Source organism: Engraulis encrasicolus, chromosome 15 (genome assembly GCF_034702125.1).
Source record: "Engraulis encrasicolus isolate BLACKSEA-1 chromosome 15, IST_EnEncr_1.0, whole genome shotgun sequence".
NCBI classification, from domain to species: domain Eukaryota; kingdom Metazoa; phylum Chordata; class Actinopteri; order Clupeiformes; family Engraulidae; genus Engraulis; species Engraulis encrasicolus.
The window spans coordinates 35,166,248-35,183,747 of NC_085871.1; the positions used below are offsets into that span (position 1 = coordinate 35,166,248).

Below are 17,500 nucleotides of genomic sequence, written 5' to 3' on the forward strand. Positions count from 1 at the left end.
GATTCAACCAGACTAGTCTACGTGCTGCATTTAATCTCTCTCCCTAAATAAAACAGGTGTTGTTTAGTGGGTTGAGTGTATATATGCCTGAGTCAAACCGACAAGTCTGATGGATGTGCTATGTGTTGCATTCATTTTATTTTCTCCGATTATACAGTGCAGGTGTTGTCAAGAGGTTGTAGAGAGCGCACGCCGCATTCCCCTCGACTGGGTTTAATATCTATTATACATGATCAACGTGGTGGAGTGAACGGTGCGTGCAGTCAGGGAAGAGGGAAAGGGAAGGCATGGATGCGGAAAGCAAAGCGGCGTGGTGTAATTCCAATCAACACCTGCACCTCCCATGGCTGCCCTGAGAGCAAGGCAGAGATCAGACATCAGCCAGTCGGAGGATTGGAGCCACAGAGGATTGGATTGGACCCGACAGTGCTGGGGAAGCGCATTACAGTCATCAAATATACATACATACACATCCATGTGTATACATATACGTAAACAGGTTCACATACACACACACATACACACACAACCACTAACCACTACCAGACCCACACGCATGTGGACACACACACACGCGCGCACGCGCGCGCGCGCGCACGCACGCACGCACGCACGCAGGCAGGCAGGCAGGCAGGCAGGCAGGCAGGCAGGCAGGCAGGCAGGCAGGCAGGCAGGCAGGCAGGCAGGCAGGCAGGCAGGCAGGCAGGCACACACACACACACACACACACACACACACACACACACACACACACACACACACACACACACACACACACACACACACACGTACGTGAGGGAGTACCTCTAATCAAACTTTGTGCATGCATGTTAATGCACTGTTCTAAAATATGCAGCTGTGTGAAGGCTGTGAGATTGTCTGAACAGTGTACTGTATGTGTGTTTGTCGGTGAACGGTGTGTGTTTGGGTGCACAAATAAGCACACACATCACTTGAAGCAGAGGCGCAATCAGGAGTCACAGAAACAGGGAGCGAGTGTCAGGTGTGTTTTCATCGTTGAATCTGGCATACCTGCTCTTCACGCACATGCAGGTGCACACACGAACACACACACACACAGAGCAGAGCTCACGAGAGGCTTAATTACACATTCACGGAAAATAAAGCCATCCTGTGACCTTCTCCTGGCGCCCTTCCTCTATTCTCCTCTCTCTCTTTATTTCTCGATTTCTCTCTCTCTCTCATTCCATGTTCTCTCTGTGTATTTCTCTTTCTTATATCTGTCTCTCGCTCTGCCCTTCCTCTCTCTCTCGTTCTCCCTCTGTTCCTTTCTTGCTCTTTCTTTTTTGCATTTTGTCCGTCATCTCTGACTCCCCTTCTCAATCTCTTTGCCTTTCTCTTTCCTTCCCTTCTTTCAACCTCCTTCTGACGCCATGCTTCTGTCTGTCTGTAAATTTTCTCTTTCTAACTTTCTTTCTATTGCGGTTGTCAATGAGGTTTGATTTTTCACCCTCTCACCATCAACTCTCTTTCTCTTATTTTCTTACCTCCCACCATCTCCTTCTCTCCCTCTTTTCTCTGCGCCCCTTTTTTTCTTGGACTCTCTGTCTCCATGCCTTTACCACTTTCTATCCATCAGTCTTTCCTCACTATTTCCATGTCACTCAAACACTTCACAGACGATTTTATATTTTTCACTCTCGTTCTCGTTCTCTCTCTCTCCATACTTCCCTCTCTCTCTCTCTCTCCATACTTCCCTATATACATAGCTCTCTCTCTCTCCATATCTCTCTCTCTCTCTCTCTCTCTCTCTCTCTCTGTATGCCCCTTTTCTCATGCCGTATTCATGTCCCACTTCCTGCATATCGCTTGTCTTCTTTTCTGTCAACCTGTTCTTGTCTCATCTCCTCCGCATATCTCCCCGTCGTCGTCTTCTTTCCCCCGGCTGGCTGCCACGCTATCTCGCCACTTTCATCTCGCCTTTGTCTTTGGTGTGAAAGAGGCTATTGGCCTGGTCTGGTCGGAGCTGCATTGATCTGAAAGCTGTGTGTGTGTGTGTGTGTGTGTGTGTTTGCGGGTTGAATGTATGCCTGTGTGTGTGTGCGACTATGCACACATGTGTATATGCATGAGTGAGTCTGACGTGTGTTCATGTTTGTGCGTGTGTGTGTGTGTGTGTGCGTGCGTGTGTGTTTGTGTGCGTGTGTTTAGGTGTGTGTGTTTGTGTGCGTGTGTTTAGGTGTGTGTGTGTGTGTGTGTGTGTGTGTGCGTGTGTGTTTAGATGTGTGTGCGTGCGTGTAAGTGTGTGCGAGCGAATATGAAACATAGCGCTCCACTGTGCTCCGCAGAGCACTGAGTCAGCATCTGCGCTAAGCAGTGGAGCGTAGCGTAGGGCTGAGGGGTCTAGTGTGTGTAGTGTGGCTGCAGCGCTAGGCTAGCAGGGGCTAGCTAGGTCAGGTCAGGGCCCCGAGCATGTAGTGCACTCACCCCCATGACCGACAGGTCTAGTGGCATGAGGGTTGCCATGTTGTTTTGCCGCAAGGCAGCCTTCAGAGCTGGTGTGGGAATGTGGGAATGTGTATGTGTATGTGTATGTGTATGTGTATGTGTATGTGTATGTGTGTGTGTGTGTGTGTGTGTGTGTGTGTGTGTGTGTGTGTGTGTGTGTGTGTATGTGTATGTGTATGTGTATGTGTATGTGTGCGTGTGTATTTGAAAGCATTTTGAGTCAGCTGTATAGTTGTATAGTACTGTGCTATATAAATACATGTTGTTATTGTTGTTGTTGTTGTTGTCGTTGTTGTTGTCGTTGTACTCTGTGCACACTACAAAGGGCATTCACCTGGTGGTTTGAGTCAGGGAGTTTTTTCCCACTCAACACTGGCTCCATTATTTGGCTACAGCACCAGGAAGAAATATTGTCACTATGTAGGATACTAATGTCTGAGGAAGATCTGACCTGGGAATTGAAACTATGCCTTGAAAAAAAAAGTTATAAAATATTTTTTTGGAGCATACCATAAAACCAGTGGGCAGACCACCCTCTTGCATTTGGTACTAGTTTTGGGTAACACCTGAGTTGTTTCAAAATGTGTGGTCAATTAGGGCATTAGGGCAATATAGGGCTTTATGAGAGCATTACTTGTAGCCCAAAGGTTGCTGGTTCGACTCCCGACCCGACGGGGGAGTAATTAACCAGTGCTCTACCCCATCCTGAGCATGGTACCGTCCCACAAACTGCTCCCTTTGGGCGCCATTGGGGACTGCCCCCTTGCACGGGTGAGGCCTAAATGCAATTTTGTTGTGTGCAGTGTGCACTTGTGTGCTGTGGAGTGCTGTGTCACAATGACAATGGGAGTTGAAGTTTCCCAGTTGAGCTTTCCCTTTCACTCAATTTATGGCCAAAATCGAACCTGGGTCCCCAGCATAACAGCACTGTGCCTTAGCCTTTTGAGCTACGGCCAAGGCCAACAAAAAACAACTTTCACACCATTTTGGTGCTCCAGCAAGTGAGCTTAAAACTAACTAACTAAGGTTTTTTGTGGAATAAAAAAACAATTAAGTTGATAGTGCTTTGGTTATTAAAACCTTCAGATTAGATGCCTTCCCATACCGTGGTAAGGCAATAGCATACAATTAAGAGAGTGCTTTTCAATGTTCTCAGTGTGTGGGTGTGTGTGTGTGTGTGTGCGTGCGTGCGTGCGTGCGTGTGTGCACGCGCAAAAGCGTGATTGTTGTAGATTTTGGCTACTATAATAACAGTGGGGCGCCAAAGCCTCTATGGCCTCCACAAAACGAATAGCTGATTAAAAAAAACAATACTGTTAAAGACATCAAAGGCAATGAGGAAGAATGCATGAAGGTCTCGAGTCTTGCAACAGAAAACTTTGAATAAGTGAGCACTTGAGGAATTTGAGCTACTTTCCCTTAAATGAAATGAAACGTGCTTTTTTAATCAACACGTACAAACACAACATTAAGAGAAATCAATAGATGTTTTACAGACAATATAAGAGGGGAAAATATTAAACTATATTTTTCCTAAGGCTAGGTTTAGGGATGGGATTTCACTGAGGTGATGATACTAAACAACAGAAAATAAACTGAACTCAATGTGTTGGTGTAGAAGGGCTTTGTTGATGAATGATGCAAATAAAATGCTTCCAATAATATAGTAATTATTGCTTTTGTTATCATTTCCCACAATCTCCCCCAGCTGGCAAAGGTTGATGTAATTCTGTTACTATATATCTTATTCCTATGTAGAGTAATAGGCATTATTACTAACCACTGGAAGCATTATGATAGTTCTTGTATCTCCCTCACCTGGTGAAGTCCTCCTTTTGGAACTATGTTTTCTACTAGTATAAAAGCACTTACTGTATCATTTGTATTCGTATAATTGTTTACATCAATCCCTCTAACCTGGCTTAGTCAAGGTCCACCTCACAGGACACGGTGATGTACCGGTAATATTGCTATGATGTAAGGTTACCTTTTATCATTTCTATACTATTGGAGGGGTTCCCAACCTTTTCCTTGGGGCCCACTTTTCACAAATGTTCAGGGCCCACCTCTGACCCAATAAACAATAAAACTTGAATAAATCCACAGCAAAACACAAAAAAACATGATTTTGATTGAAATGCTGTGTGAGATGATTTCAAGGCCCACTTGGAATACCTCCAGGGCCCACCAGTGTGCCACAGTTTGAGAATCACAGCACTATTGCATTTCAATTGAATAGGTGCTTCTAGGACTTGCACTACTTCTGTAAGTTTTGTCATGGGAGTTTTTCCCTCTCACCTGGCGAAGTCGAGGTCCGCCTCGCGGGACATGGTGATGTTGGTGAGGTTCTGCTGCAGGGCGAAGATGTTGCGGCACATCTTTTTGATGCCCGACTCGCTGATGCGCTTGAAGTACTGCGCCCCGTTGATCAGGATGCAGGAGATCAGGTGGCCAAGGCCTGCAGATAGGAGGCAACGAGGAGAGAGGACAAGGGTTAGATGTCCATCATATGACATAATATCATATAATAGACATCATATGATCCCGGTTTCATTAGCTTGAAGTTTATTTAACAAAGGAACAGCATTATAACATTTCAGAAAAATGCAAAATATACAAGATTACAGCCATCTTTTATCCCTTGACAGGGTCTCAAAAGTGCCCATATTGTAAAAATTAGGCAAAAATTGGACTGTTAATAGTTTAGCTTAGTTTAGTTTATTTAGCTCAGCAGGGACAGTAGTCATTGTTTATAAAAGTAATAAGTGATTTCTGCCAGATTATATCACGTATCCCAAATGTCTTTGGACAAAGTTACAACAAATCAAGAGGGGTGATTATCAACATTTCACACAGAGGTCTTCTGGCTGGCTCTCACTCACCCCCCCTTACACCTCAATATACGATCTTTCATATTGCAAGGTGGGTGTACTATTACAAACTCACAGCAATATAAAAACAACAGCAAACAAACAAAAGTTGGTGGCAGCTGCAAAGCGTGTCAAACGCTGCATGGAGAATCTTCTGTACAAAGGCAAATCTCTTCCTACACAGTACGGAATGCGCTGAATGTAGACCAAGACTGCTCCCACACACCCATACGTCTAAGCAGATCATATACAATACTGCAATAGCATCACCAATGAAGAATACAACATTTGATGTTGTCCGAGGGTAGCAGGCCTGAAGAAGTTATTGCAAATGCACGCACGCACGCACACGCTCTCTCTCTCTCTCTCTCTCTCTCTCTCTCTCTCTCTCTCTCTCTCTCTCTCTCTCTCTCTCTCTCTCTCTCTCTCTCTCTCTCTCTCTCTCTCTCTCTCTCTCTCTCTCTCTCTCTCTCTCTCTCTCTCTCTCTCCTTACCCTCGAAGATGTACTGGAACTTGTGCTGCTGGAGGCTGGCTCCCATCACCTCCTCGATGGCACTGATGTCCTTGTTGAGCTTGACCACTAGGGGGTCGTAGTCCATGCTCTCCACGTTGGCCACAATGGCATAGTTCCCCTGCTTGGCCAGCGGAATGAGGTAGTGGAAGCAATGCACTCTGGGGATGGAGAAAGGGACAAAGAGAGAGCGAGAGAGAGAGCGAGAGAGAGAGCGAGAGAGAGAGAGAGAGAGAGAGAGAGAGAGAGAGAGAGAAGTTAAACTATATGGACCCAGTTAGCTATTTATGCTTTTGTATTGAGAAAATTAATAAATTGGCCATGATGGCATAGTTGGTGTAGCGGGATGAGGTAGTGGGAGCAATGCACTCTGGGAATGGAGATTAAGAGATGGAGAGGGATGGTTGAGCTCCCTAACTGTACTTAGCATGAACTTTGTATTGACTCTAGTCTCTTATCTTGTATCGCCTCAGAGTGCAATTGTGTGGACCCAGGGTGCGGATTATGTCTTTGTAATGAGAAAAATCATAAATCATACAAAAGAGGGATACAATGAGGGAGGGCGAAAGATTAAAAGAGAGAGATAGAGAGAGAGAGAGAGAGAGAGAGAGAGAGAGAGAGAGAGAGAGAGAGAGAGAGAGAGAGAGAGAGAGAGAGAGAGAGAGAGAGAGAGAGAGAGAGAGAGAGAGATAGGAGGAGAGAGAGAACGAGAAGAAGAAGAAGAAGCAGAAGAAAGGGTGAAGAGGGAGAGGAAAAGATGGCATAGAGATGGAGAGCCATGAAGAAAGAAAAAGAATGTAGTTAGAGGATAAAAAAAAGAATAATATAAAGAGACGAAAGGAGGGGTCAGCGATAGCATTGCTTGAGAAAAGAGGGACAAAGAAAAGGTATGGAACGAAAGAAAAAGGTTCTTCATAAAAGGTATGCTCATGTAGCACTTTTTCTGTAATAGTCTATCAGCCTTATTATCCATATGGCAGTGTGGATGCAGAACTAGTGCTAACTAGGTCAGACATTCAAGCCCCCCAAAGGGAGTACCACACAGTTTCCCTCTCACACTCAGCAGGGCTCGATTGAAATAAACGCCTCCGGCAACTTAAATATGTCCAATATTATTGTGCAAGCGACAATTTAGCATAATTTTCCAGGGGATTTTGCCACGTTGAGCTGAACAGGCTGTTCTCCGCAGGCCCTCATACACTGCAAGTAAACACGCAGGTCTAATAACATGGCTGCCTCAGCCCCGCTGGGGAACTGATGGCTGTTTGCCGTAACTGTTTAATTTAGAGACTGACCACACACACACAAGACACTACACAACAGCATATGGGCCGAGCTGTGTGCTGCGTAGATACACGAAAATCTAGGATCTCTGGAGCTGTCTGTCCTGGTCAGGGCAGCCTTGCAAATGAGAGTGCTGTCTCCATGTGATTATAAAGGATGAATAATAATGGATGAAATACAATAGACAAGGCCCTGCGGTGGCCTAACGGTAGGGCACTGGGTTCAATTTCGGCTCGGGTCATTTGCCGATTCTTCCCTGTCTCTCTCTCCCCACTCATTCCCTGTCTCTCCTCCACTGTCCTGTCAAAAATAAAGGCAAAAAAGCCCTAAAATATATACATATAGAATATAAAAAATATGATGGAGAAAAATGTAAATAAAGGATGCTGATGAGCAGGAGGCTTATTGTGAGCCATGTTGCTGCATCCAACACTGCAATATACAGAGATGCACCGTTCTCTACCATTCTGAAGGTGGGTATACAAAACTGGTTGGAATCAAGCATAAAACTATCTCAAACATGCACTCTGGATAGACTGCAGCATGGACATTCCACAACCACGGATGCAGTTTAGGAGTCTGTTTTGTAAAAAAACAGTGAATGTTTATTTAGAACCCATTTCTTCAATGCACAGATTATTGACAGGGACGCAGATTGAATTTCGCAATATGGAGGCGCCCAGACGGCTCCATTTTTGACTTTGTCCAGCAGTAGAAAAGTTCTGTCAAAAGTGAAGTCATAGACAGTTTGTCCAGCCCTCATACTGTCCACACAGTGGCTACTAGCAGCAGGAATGAAGAGCTTTAGCGGCAATCTCATGTGTCTCTGTGGGTTTAGACAGACATCGAATGGGGGCCATCGCCTAAAGCACGCCTCGAAGCAAATAGAGAGAGAGAGAGAGAGAGAGAGAGAGAGAGAGAGAGAGAGAGAGAGAGAGAGAGAGAGAGCAAACCAACACACCAACACACGCCTGGCTGGCATCCATTATAAGCTCACGAGCGAAACCACTGTGCTGGCGGAAAAAAAAAACAAAAAAAACCATAAGAACCAAACATCCTGATGACTTAATTTCCCTTCAAGCACTGTCGAGGGAAATTTGCTTGATGGGGAAAAGTCAATAATGTGTAGCCTCCCACCTCCCTGCACTTCCCAACACCACCCAAACCCACCCCACCCCAGCCCAGCCCAGCCCAGCCCAACACAGGAGTTATCGTCTCCCCATCATCATCATCAGCTGCATGGTAGCCAGCCGTCCGCCACTAAAACAATATCTGGCAAACAGTTGACTGATGGGAAACAGGCTGTCTGTGTGTGTGTGTGTGTGTGTGTGTGTGTGTGTGTGTGTGTGTGTGTGTGTGTGTGTGTGTGTGTGTGTGTGTGTGTGTGTGTGTGTGTGTGTGTGTGTGCGTGTGTGCGTGTGTGTGTGTGTGTTAGAGTACGTACGATGTGTGGAGGGGGCAGTATGTCTATGAGTTTGGGTGGGAAGGAGGAGGATGAGGCCATTATGGGAAACAGGCTTTTAAAGAGGGAGGCACAGTCTCCACATTGCTCGCACCCACCGACCCTCAACACACACACACACAAGCATGCACGCACGCGCGCATACACACACGCAGACATAGACACACACCATCCCACCCTCTACCTTCTTCATAAGTTTCTGATAGCCATAGTTTAAATCCATAGCCTCTTTTAAACTGTATGGCAGACACACACTTGATTCTTTTTCTTACTCCATTTTCTCCTGTTAAGTCCCACATTTTACTCAGATGTGTCCCACAAAAGAAAATGTCTCCATTTCTGCTGATTAGAATGTTCTGGAACCGTTCCGGGCCTTAAGCACAAACAATAGTTGAGGTGCGCGCCACAGTCATTTTTCTTGATTTATCTGAATTGCCTTGCCTCATTCCTGGTCTTTTAGCACTAATGCTGTTGCCACGCAACCACTTTTTTTGAAAGGGAGCAGGAAGAGAAACTTTTTTTTAGTTTTTATTCTTTGCTGTTGAGCAAGTTTGTCTTCTGTTTTAAAGGTGAAGACGTGTTTTAATTACTCACATTTTCAGACAAGTGCATTTGACGAGAGACCGCTTTGACCTTCCTCATCCTCAGATTGGTGTTCCACATAATTTACCAGATGTGCTATTGTTGATATTCTTCTGTCTTTCCTGCTTTTTTGTTCCGTTTTTAGGTGACCTTCAGAAAAGGGCTAAATTTGCCAAAGATCCTTTTAGTTTTGGTTAATTACTCTCCTGTGTGCTTCTTTGTCTAGGTAAAGGAACCTCATGTAAAAAAACTATTGTGTGCATGTTTTAGCTGTTATTGGGTGACCTTCAGAAAAGGCTCACATTAAAATAGTTAATTACTATTCTTTCATTGTTGCTTCTTTATTCTTTGGTTCAATCCTATTCTGTGTAATTAACTGTCTTGGTAAAACTTCATAAAAAACAAACAAACAAACAAACAAACAATTAACAGACGGTGGTGGATGGTAGTGAAATTGGTAGTGAATATTTTAAGGCAAGAGAGATAGGGATCCTTAGAGTGAGGGTTGTGACCAAATAGGTCAAAATGGGCTGCTCAATCTGGTTTGGTTAAGCTGGCACCCCCCGATACTAGTCTGTTTGCTTTGATTGTGGGATTTGATGCAGTTCAAATGCATGCAAACGTGCTAATGTAGTGCTGCGGGCAGTGGTCAGCAATCATTACCCTGGGCCACCAATCCAATCCATGATGACCGCACTGAAAGAAGTAGTCGTAGTAGTAGTAGTACTAGTAATAGTAGTACAGTAGTTGTAGTAATAATAGTAGTAATAGTAACACATCAACTATTACTAACTGGACATTAATGCAGTGCTCTCATAACATGCACATCAGTAACCAAGGTGCTGGACCAAACAGAAGATAACTGGAAGGAAATGATAAAGGTCTACAGCATGGGTTCCCAACCTTTTCCAACTTGGGGCACACTCGAAATTGTCACAAATGTTCGGGGCCCACCTCTGACCCGATTACGAATAAAACTCACATAAATCAGCAGCAACACACACCAAAATGTGATTATAATTTTTATTTCTAGGCCTACTTGGTATACCTTCAGGGCCGACCAGTGGGCCCCTGCCCATAGGTTGAAAAGCACTGGTCTACATCCCTCTTCTCTGCTCCTAAGAAGTGTAATGGCACAACGTTTCAGACGTTCAGACCTTCATCAATCACTTTGATTAAGGACTGAGTGTCCAAAATGTCATACCATTAAAGTTTTTGGGAACGTAGAACAGTGTTGTGGATCATTTGTAATTTCCTTTTAGTCATCGTGTTGACTTGACTACCAGGAGGAAAGCTAGCAGGCAGCAGTCGGCAATGGTAAGTCATAGCCCCCACCCACCCCTACCCATGACTTTGCTGGAAGTGCAATAGAAATAGAAGTGTCGCTACTTTTATGTATTGGCCATTAATGCCATGTAGTCTAGTGTAGTGTAGTCTTCTGCCCTACAAAGGCAAAGTGCAGTAACTATGCCAACATTTGAAGCAGAGAAAAAGGCCTCCAAAGTCTTGGTATTAGGTTGGATATTTTAGTTACTACAAATTTCACATAGCAATATCTCTTAAAACGGGACACCCTTGGACCATAATGTTTCGTCACAACATAAAAGAGGTGTAACGAAGACCATTTTCAGTCTAAACTCAATTTTGATGCACTTTGCCTTTGTACATTTTACATTGGTAACACTTTATTTTAGGGATACATCTATTAGCACTAATACATACAGTATTAATGCCTGTGTAAGTAACTTGTAAGGCATGTACTAAGCAAAATAAGACAGTTGTTAAGCATGTATTCACAAATGTCTTGTTCATGCCCAATTAGGGATTTATTACTAATATAACGTTAGTAAGGACCAGTAAGCCTATATTTCTATTTATTAGTAAGTAGTAAGTGGCAGAATACAATGTGTATAAGCTCCCGACACACTGTGTGAACAAACCCTGAACAGTATAAAAACAGATGCGGAATAAGGGTCCCTATTCTAAAGTGATGCATTGCTCATCCCAGATGGCTTAGGGCCCCCAAACTACCAAGGTCCCCCTCATTAGCCAGGGCCCCCACACCACCCAGGCCCGTACTACCCAGCCACCCCGATCAGCAAAGTGTAAAGCTAGATTTATGCTTCGCTCGCATAGAATCTGCGTCCGTCCGTTTTCTGTCTATGCGAGTCCACGCCCCCCTCTCAGAGGCTCTGCGCCCGTCGTCTAGCGCCTCGAAAAAATTCTAACTATCCGTCGGACGGACGCGGAGTACGCAGACAAAAAGGCACTATGATTGGTCGTCTCGCTACTTCCTTGTTCTGTTCTTGTGGCAGCGCAATGCCAGTAGTTTGCGAGAGCAGAGCTGTATTCTGTTTAAAACTTTATTAATGCCTTGTGTGTAAATGTGTGTAAATACACGAAGCTAAGCTAAGTAACAAACAATGCATCAGTTGAACACTCGTGGCACAATGCCTGCGGTTTTACTACCGTTCCTCCACCGAATGTAAACACACATCAGCAGAATCAACTGTCTTTACATGCTTGCATTTTCTGCTCGTGAAAACAGACTGGGTATGTCAAATAATGATACCACTGCATTGCCTTTGCAATTTGTGTGAAAATACCTAGCTAACCGGGATAGAAAGCAACATTGCTTAATAATGACCGCAGTGCTTACAATGTAGTGAAAGTAGCCTAATCGCGCAATTTCAAATGTGGCTGGCAACGAGACCTCGGACCTCGCAGAGCTCGCAGATGCATGAATACAAAATTGGTTCGTGGCCACTCCCACGCGACTTTTCACGCTCGCAGTTGCTGAAGTCTAATCTGACCTTAAGGGTAACAATTCTTGTTACTTCAGCTGAGACATCCAGTTTTCTCTTGTTCATATTAGTAATTGGTGGTAACAGGAGCCTTTATATAGCAAGGATTGAACGTACACTTGTCAATGGCGGTGGGTTGGTGAGATGTAATTTTTTTCATGTACCACTGAGTTTTAATTGTAAAAAAACCCCAAAATAAATGCAGAACATTAGAATATTAGTTTTGAAGCGAAAATAAACTATTCTTTTGTGATAATTAAGTTAATGTTTGAGAACATTAGCTTCAAGAAGTGCAGTGCATGATGGGTACGCAATCTAGGCCAATAGACAACCTACCCAGCTCTGAGCCTACCTACGTCCTTAGCTCCTCCCCTCACTCGTGCAATTTAGTTGCTATCCAAACAATTTGCCATGTACGTAACAACAGAACTATTATCATTGCTGCATTGGCCATGCATTGCATTTCTGACTAAGGGCGTACCCATCATGCACTGCACTTCTTGGAGCTAAGTTTCTCAAACATTAACTTATTTATCACAAAGGAACAGCTAAGTTTTGCTTCCAAACTATTTCTCATTGTTATATTCTGCATTTATTGTACGGTTTTTACATTTAAAAGTAATTGGTGTATGAAAAAATTACATCTCACCACCCCACCGTCATTGATAAGTGTACGTCCATTCCTTGCTATATAGTCCTTCCTATTACACAATTATACTTTGAGCAAAATAAGTGAGATCTACATGTCTTATTAGACTGGGAGCCCTGGATAATGCGGGGGCCCTAAGCAATCTGGACTGAGCAATGCATCACTTTAGAATAGGGACCCTTATTCCACATCTGTTTTCACACTGTTCAGGGTTTGTTCACACAGTTTACCATGAGCTTATACACATTGTATTTTGGCCCTTACTGCTTACTCATAAATAGAAATCTAGGTCTACTAGGTCCTTACTAAGGTTATATTGGTAATAAATCCCTTATTGTGCATGAACAAGACATTTGCGAATAAATGTCTAACAACTGTCTTATTTTGCTTAGTACATGCCTTGCAAGTTACTTACACAGGCATTAATATTGTATGTATTAGTGCTAATAGATGTATCCCTAAAATAAAGTGTTACCTTTACATTTTACATTTTAACTTATAATATGTCTAGCTATTTATTGTGTTTGTACTATATGTGTGTTTTTTTATTATAGGCCTATGTGTTTTTATGTCATTGTGCTGTGCTGTAAGACAAATTGCCTTTTTAAGGACATTAAAGCTTTCAAGTCAAGTCAAGTCTGGCTTTGGCTATCTATGGTGTCCATGTATTAACCCATTGATGCCTAAGGCACCTGCAAAAAATGGTGCTGAATGCCTGAGCCCTTTTTAAGAAAAGCTGCCCTCAGAATATAAAACCCTAAATATCTCAGATTCTGAAGCACATAAAAATATGCACTAAGTTGCATTTAAACGCTAAGACCCTCATCTTTCATTAGAATGTGTTCATTCATCTCAAACAAACAGAGATTTTAATAAGATTGTTTCAAATCTCATGAGCCCGAATGTTGCGTAATGCAGATCCAGGCGCCAGGGCCAATGTTGCGCAACGCAACATCAGGCATCAATGGGTTAATAAAGGACTTTTATTACGGACTTCAGAGTGCCTCGGACCCCCTCTCTCTCTCATACAAGTTTGCAACTTTGGATACCAAAGAGCACCTGAAGGTTTTCACACTGATACCCCACAGACGCAACTCATCTATTTTCTTTTTTCCTATACTGTCAAGTCAAGTCTTGTGGACAGTAATTACCTGACTTCCACGTGGAGGGCTAGAAGGCAGCGGTCTGCGATATCCTGGAACCCTCGCGAGAGGTCCGTCAGCGTCTGCAGGATCTGCTCTCGGCTGCGCAGGCTCTCGCTGCTCGACTGGGTGTCCTGGGAGCTCGGGGAAATGTCTACAACGCACGCACACACAAACACACAAACACACACAGATTTCCATTGTAAGACACTTTGGCTGGACGTTTTTACTAGTCTAGGTAAGCAGGTCCGTCTGAGTACTCCCAAACCCAATAACATTGTAAGACCATAATGCAATATGGGCACAATAAAATTCTTCTTCTCACTCACAGAAACACACAGAAAAAAAACACACACGCACATGCATGCACTAACACACGCGCAATTTTCTCTCTCATTGACATATTTAGAGGGGAAAAAAACACATTAAGAGAACAGATCACATCTTCTGACATTTATGTAACCAAAGGTAATTTATTTAACCTCATGTCCAGCCCCAACCCTTCAGCCATGAAGTACACTTCACATCATCTTCTCATCTCTCTCTCTCTCTCTCTTTCTCTCTCTCTCTCTCTCTCTCCCTCTCTCTCTCTCTCTCTCTCTCTCTCTCTCTCTCTCTCTCTCTCTCCTCCTCCTCCTCTAGTCTCTGCCCTCATTTCTTTTCTTTTCCACTCAGTGCCCTTGAGTGCACCGCATCCATCCACCCGCCTCTCCACTCCATCCATCCATCCATCCACCCTCCATCCCCCACCCCAACCCCCCCACACGGTCCCCAGTGAAGGCCATGCCAGAGCCCTGCACTGCAGCTGCTGCTTGAAGGCCTCTGTCCATAGTGCTGAAGCAGAGGAGGAGGAGGAAGAGGAAGATGAGGAGGAGGAGGATGAGGGGGATGAGGAGGAGGAGGAGGAGGAGGAGGAGGAGATCAATGGTCATGAAATGGACCAACAGCAGGCAGGGAGGTGGAGGCTGGAAGGGTGAAGAGCGATCGATGGGGACGGACGGATAGAGGAGGGTATATGTACTGAGTGTGTGTGTAGTGTGTGTGTGTGTAGTGCGTGTGTGTGTAGTGTGTGTGTGTGTAGTGTGTGTGTGTGTAGTGTGTGTTTGTACTGTGTGTGTGTGTGCGCGCATGCGTGTGTGGTGTGTGCCGTGCGTGTGTGGTGTATGTGTGTGTGCGTGTGTAGTGTAGAGTAATGTGGTGTAGTGTAGTGTAGTGTAGTGTGTGTGTGTGTGTGTGTGTGTGTGTGTGTGTGTGTGTGTGTGTGTGTGTGTGTGTGCGTGCGTGTGTGTGTGCGTGCGTGTGTGTGTGCGCACACACACAAGACGTGGAGATGGAGGGTTCGGGGGAAGGGGAGTGACAGGTGAACAAGGAGGCAGGGCAGGGGTGGAGCAGAGTAGAGCGGAGCGGGTCGGGATGGAGGGATTGGACAGAGTGGAGCGATGGCTGGATAGATCTTGGATAAATGGACAGAGGAGCCCGCCCACACATACACAATAGACCCCTCCGAGTACTGCATTCTCCTTCAACTCTCCTTGACTCCCCCCATAGAGTTTGCCTGGTACAGTACGTTGGGACTTCAAACATGCTTCCTTTTTTCAAAGATCTTTCACATTGGTTTTTAATATTTCCTTTCACCAACATGCCTGCCTTTTGTGACTACCCCATTGAGGGGCTCCGTTCCCCCATATAATTTTTCAAAGATGTCTAAGATTTCTGAGATTTCAAAGATGTCTAAGATAGAGGCCTTGAAGACATAATGCACACATTCACATTACAACCTAGTAGTAGCAAAGGCATATCTCCTTGTCCTTCAGTCTTCAGCCCTCTAGAGAGCATGTCTCCACGAGAGCTCTGCCTTGACTGAATGTCAATCGTCCGGATGTCAGCAAATGTCAATCGCGTCGATGCCGCCCGCCTGGTGCTCCACCGCTTTAGATAGTCAGCACGTGCTCCTAGTATCTCCTCTTCTCTCAGCATGTTCCCACAGGGCTTGACTGGTGATCTGGCGTACAGGGCATTTTCCCAATGGGCCGGCAGTTCTCAGGGGCCGATGCTGTTGTTTTGCTTGTTTGCTTATTTTCCTTGGAGTCCGGCCCTCAGTTTAGATTGGGCGGTCCATTTGTCTATCCTTAATATACACGTTTTTTTGTTTTGTTTATAAACACGGTGTTGTGAGGAGGGGCAAAACACTGGCAGCCAACCACGTGAGCTCATTTTTAGACCGACAGCGGTTTCCAAACAATCAGAGGTTGAGTTGGGTGCGCGGACAGCCAGGGAAAAACTAAAATTGAAAACCCATGGACTGGTGGACTGAGCTAATCCAAATATCATAGAAAAATCTAGTATATGCAAAAAATAATGCCAAAAAAGCCCAGGCTGTTTTTCAATCCCATTCCAGTACTGGCATGCAATCACAGTTCCAAGAGAGAAGTGTTCTCTTCTCGCCACTCTCCAATCGTTAGTGTGCACTTGGTATCGTGTGGCTGACTGACTGCAGAGCTGAAATGAATTCAAATAGAGTTGGTTGTGTGTTTGTTCTTTCGGTACAGCAGCACTGTTCACAAGCTCCAGGGCCGACATCCATTACCCGTCAGAGCCACCCAGCTAGCTATGGCCTGATAGGGAGAGAGAGAGAGAGGGAGAGTGGGAGAGAGAGAGAAAGGGTGAGAGAGAGGGTGAGAGAGAGGGTGAGAGAGTGGGTGAGAGCGAGAGTGTGTGAGTTGGTGTGTGAGAGAGAGAGAGAGAGAGAGAGAGAGCTTGGTGACCTCCATTTAATTTGGCAAATAGAAGGGGAAAGGCGTGAGTGACGCGGAGACTAGGCACCCATCAACTCAGCAAACACTAGCGGAGCAGAACAACCAACCATTACAAACACACACACACACACACACACACACACACACACACACACACACACACACACACACACACACACACACACACACACACACACACACACACACACACACACACACACACACACACACACACACACAGAGTTAAAGACAGATGTGCGCGCCCACACTCACACGCAGACACGCACACACACACACAAACTCTGAGTCTGAGTGAAATGTGTGGATGTGAGATAGGAGATTGGAGCGCCTTCAGAGCAGGAGAGAGTGTTTGTGCGCACTCACTGGTTAATGAACTGTCGCTTTGGGTAAATGGTGGTGGTGGCAGTGCTTGTGTGTGTGTGTGTGTCCATTCTAGACACTTGGGAAGACACTGACAAGTAACATGTCACGGTTGTGTGTGTGTGTGTGTGTGTGTGTGTGTGTGTGTGTGTGTGTGTGTGTGTGTGTGTGTGTGTGTGCATGCGGGCGCGTGTGTGTGTGTGTTAGTCGGGTCAGGAGGTGAAACAAAGTAGACCAGAGTGATTTTAAAAGGACACTAACCCCCTTATTCCCAGAGTGTATGTTGAAGCTGACAAAGGACAGCCTTTCCTTATCCGTAGCGAATGTCTAGGCACACACACACACACACACACACACACACACACACACACACACACACACACACACACACACACACACACACACACACACACACACACACACACACACACACACACACAAACCCGCGCACACACACACACACACACACACACACACACACACACACACACACACACACACACACACACACACACACACACACACACACACACACACACACACACACACACACACACACACACACACACACACACACACACACACACAC

At 45.0% G+C, this 17,500-nt stretch overlaps 1 protein-coding gene across 1 annotated transcript in view; it reads right to left on the minus strand.

Annotated features, from left to right (window-relative positions):
* The window catches only part of exoc4 (exocyst complex component 4), a 230,914-nt gene that overhangs the window by 12,261 nt on the left and 201,153 nt on the right, over window positions 1-17,500 (minus strand). The window contains exons 16-18 of the mRNA XM_063218022.1: window positions 13,784-13,928; window positions 5,834-6,012; window positions 4,768-4,927 (exon numbers count right to left, since the gene is read on the minus strand). Of these exons, the coding sequence (XP_063074092.1) occupies window positions 4,768-4,927; window positions 5,834-6,012; window positions 13,784-13,928 (484 nt within the window). The remainder of the gene's footprint in view (window positions 1-4,767; window positions 4,928-5,833; window positions 6,013-13,783; window positions 13,929-17,500) is intronic.